At 29.6% G+C, this 4,108-nt stretch overlaps 1 protein-coding gene across 1 annotated transcript; it reads right to left on the bottom strand.

Moving 5' to 3' along the window:
* Window positions 1-682: 682 nt before the first annotated feature.
* On the bottom strand, window positions 683-3,170 carry LOC123298058. The gene is made up of 4 exons (XM_044879952.1): window positions 2,928-3,170; window positions 1,900-2,229; window positions 1,034-1,078; window positions 683-921 (listed from the first exon to the last, which is right to left on the bottom strand). Exons 1-4 carry the CDS (start codon window positions 3,139-3,141, stop codon window positions 710-712), a joined length of 801 nt encoding a protein of 266 aa, XP_044735887.1. The 5' UTR covers window positions 3,142-3,170; the 3' UTR covers window positions 683-709.
* Window positions 3,171-4,108: the final 938 nt, after the last annotated feature.

The following is a 4,108-nucleotide window of genomic DNA, read 5'->3' as shown; positions in this document are numbered from 1 at the left end:
TTTTACTGAACTCAGCTACGTGTTTATTGTTTCACAATATTGCTTCAATCTGGCAGCGAAAATAATGAAAAATTCTGACACCAGTGAAGGAGATTTCAAATTTTATCTAGGTTATGCATTAAGTTTTTTTGTATGATGGCTAGGATATTTCAGGTAGGAGCCATGAACTATGAAATTTGAAACCGCATTTCATGACTCGTGGAAGCCACTACTTAGTTTACTTTCTCTTAAACAAAATTGAATCTTTTTTTCTTACTGGACTTATTAAAATTTGTTTACGGTAGTTAATGTTTCACATGGAATAAAATCCCAAAATTGTGATGAACTATCATGGCCTTATAAAGAATTAGTTGTCTACAGTACTTTGTCGTATTCGATCTACGATTGTGTGATTTAACTTTTTGTGAACGCAAATGATTGATCAAAAAAATATTTCTTTAATTTATCTAGAAACCATTATCTTCTTTACCATATTATATGTTAACATACAAAATTTTAAATTTTTCGAAAAATAAAATTTTGTATTTTAGAACATCGAAGATATGAAAATTGAGAAAAATGGAAATTTATATCATTGTGCTTTTCCGAATGATATATTTATGGAACATTCTTTGTAATAACAAACAATTATTTTACTTAAGCTTATTTTATAATAACAAATATTTTTTTAACTTATGCCGATCGATTTTTGTGTCCTGCTTTATTTCATTTATACTGATTCCGTTCCAGTAGTTGTAGGACTGGAAGTAGTTTGATTTTCACTATCATCATCATAATCATCATCGTCATTGTTATGGTCATGAAGAGCCGATGATTTTACAAACGTTGATTTCGCTGAATTTGGCGTTACGTGCATTGCATTAACAGATGTTCCACTCATAACTTTAAAGTTGCCGTCTGTAGGAGGATTCACCACTGTAACTAAAGTGATGATCATTATAAATAATTAAAATTGTGCTACGTATTTTTTAACTCTTCGAAAATTATTTAAACTTGCTGTAATATATTGGTAGTAATAATTCTCTATATTTACCTTCAGTATTAAATCGTACATTTCGTTCAGAAGCCACGTAATACCCTAAAATTAAAAAAACAAATGTTAAATATTTGTATTCTTACAACCGATGAAACCTTCCGATGAATCGAGTTAATTTTTTTCTAATTTTTTGTAGTATTGGTTTGATTGAATGTAGTATTGAGTGGTTATTAAAGCCTGAATTCGAAAAAAAAAAAAAAAAAAAAAAAAATATATATATATATATATATATATATATATATATATATATATATATATATATATATATATATATTCAGTTGTTTCAGAAATACATTCCAAGACGTTTGGTGAGTTTCTGTTTCTGGCAGAATAATTTTAAGGAATTTATCAATCTTAAGTCATCTAAATGAAGCTGTTATTGTTATTGAGGACTCCCTAAGAATGGCTATGTCATGTATTCCTTTATCCGACTATTATTATACTGGTGTATAAACTAAAACCTTCAAGTTTATTAGTTTTTCTAAATTTTCTGGAAAACTGTGCCGGGGATGAATATTTTTGTTAATGGAGTAGGCACTCAAAATTTCAAATAATTTAACATCAACTTTTATTTTAACCACTTACAGAGATAAGTAAGGAAGAAAAATTAATTTTTGGGTCTATCAAGTGTCACTTTTTTCTTTAATTTAAAAAAAAATTTCTTTTTCATCCGAAATATTCTTTATAGAGGCGATTAAAGTTTGTGTGCATATATGAAATTTTATCAGTAGAATAATTCTTAACAGTTGTGCTTCCCAGAACAGTTCCTACATCAGACAATATTTAAAAAAACATGCTTCATTCAATGTGGAAACTAATAATTATAAACTACGCTTACTGCCCAAACTCTTCTTTTTACTTACTTTTAATCTCCTGAACTGGCTCCGGTAGTATATCGCACTTACATACTTTAAAAGTTTCTCGTATTTCATCTTCTGTAAGAAATTCGATTGTTTTATCTTCTCGATAACCAAATTTCTGTTCAACGCATTCACGAGCACCATGACATGCACAATACACTTCACATTCTTTTTTTCGTAAGCATGGGGATATCAATCCAAAACCTTGGTACAACCATCTTTTGAGGAGGCATCGTCTTTTAGAAGGTCGTATTGGATATGTTTCAAATAAACCAAAGCAACAACGATTCATACGCGTAAGAATGCATACGATAACAAGCAACCCTGTCACAGCTTCAAAGAAAATTCTACTTAGTTTTAATAACGTACTGTTTTTATCCTCAAGACTATAAAATAGTTCTCAGTCGCTTTTCACTTCATTTCAAGCCAAGTATCAAAGGAAATAATAATTATAAAATATGTTGTAGCTAGCTTTAGCAATATTATAGTTTAAAAAATGAATAGCTTATCAGCTGAAGAGCTCTACAAGGATGCCAATTTTAATACAGCTAGAAATATATAAAACTGACAATTAAGGTTGTTCTAACAAAGAAACGCATGGCTAAAAGGTTGCAAAAGGGGGACAAAATTGGTATGGCAGCCACTTTCTACCCATCCAGCACTTTGGGATTTTTATCATTATTAAATTAGTATCAACTGTTATTCCTGTAGAGTTGAGCTTTATTAAAATGAGTAAAAAGTTTCGATTCTAGTAATTCATGGGCTCTCACCTAACGCTCCCTTTCTTGAAATATATTAAACCAAAATTTCTAAATTTATTGAAATGGGTGTGTGGCGAATAGCTCTGCCACAATGAGGAACTTTTGAGGATTATCAAAATTGATCTACACAAAGCTTTTGTCAGAAAATCTAATACGAATTCCGTTTTTGATTTAATAAATGAAGAAAAAAGACCCTTAACTATGATCCAAGAATAAATCCATGGAATCAGTATTTTAATATTTTTTAAAGGGAATTAAAAAGATTATTACCTGCAAATATTGGTATGGTGATTAGCGCAAAATTTTTATCCCTTAAAAATGATTTATAGGGAATTACATTCAAATATGGCCTTGTACCTCTTGGAGTGCCATCATAATAATAAACGTCATCAGGATTGATTGTTGTCCACCAGGGTTTCTCTGTAGTAGTGTTCAATTGTGTGGGTGACGTCGACGTATTCTGTGGTTTTTCTGTACTTGTCATATTTTTCGCAAGAGAATTATATTCATTTAGTTTCAATAATAATACTTGAAAACAAATGTGTCAATGGAAGCTTGCATAGCCACCTTACATTTCATAATTCTGGATAATTGTGTCAAAAATTTGACCAAGAATAAAGCCTACCGACTTCAAAAAATACACACACCAAACATATTTTTTTTTTGAATAAAGGATGTCCAAAATTAGAAAAGCAAACGATAAACGCGAAGCCAAGAGTACACTAAAAAATAGTAGGAATAAAAATAATTATAGAACTTTTTATTAAACTTATTCTGATATTACGTTAAATTTTTGAGTGCAATTTGTAATTTAATTTTCTTAAACCATTTTAAGTAGTTGTTATTTATGTACAGGTGCATTTCTTAAGGACATGTGTATGTGTGTATAAACAAGCACCGAGACTAAATATTAGAACAAAGTTTTCATAGAACAAAGTTTTCACTGAAATTGTCATCTTATACATTAGAGGATTCGATAGAAAAACAACCAACATTTATTTTACATGGGAATTCTTTATAGTTTCACTAATTTTTATTTAATCTGATATTTTTCTTTGGAATCAAGTAAAACCACAATCATTTATTGAAACGTGAAATAAATAACTCATGCATTTATATTTGAATGATAATTGTCTACCGTTTGGGACGGTATTTCAAATCATGTTATAATAATCACGTTATAGTGAATATTAATAAAATGAAGTGTTTTTGCAAACGACTAGCGCTTGACCGAAATCAGTTTTTCAGCCGAAAAAGAAACCATAATTTCAACCTTTTCTGTGGTTTCGGCGTTTTATTAAGGCTATACTGATTGCTGATTATTTTTCTTTTTAGTTTTTGTAGTAAAATTTAATATCGGGCATCCTGTTTACTAGGAAAAATATTTAAATATATATATAATGATGTGGGTGGTCTCTATGATAAGGCATGCGTCACAAAAACGGAGGTTA

This window comes from Chrysoperla carnea, chromosome 4, assembly GCF_905475395.1.
Source record: "Chrysoperla carnea chromosome 4, inChrCarn1.1, whole genome shotgun sequence".
NCBI classification, from domain to species: domain Eukaryota; kingdom Metazoa; phylum Arthropoda; class Insecta; order Neuroptera; family Chrysopidae; genus Chrysoperla; species Chrysoperla carnea.
The sequence above is the reverse complement of the archived record's forward strand: the minus strand, read 5'-3'. Positions and strand labels throughout refer to the sequence as shown.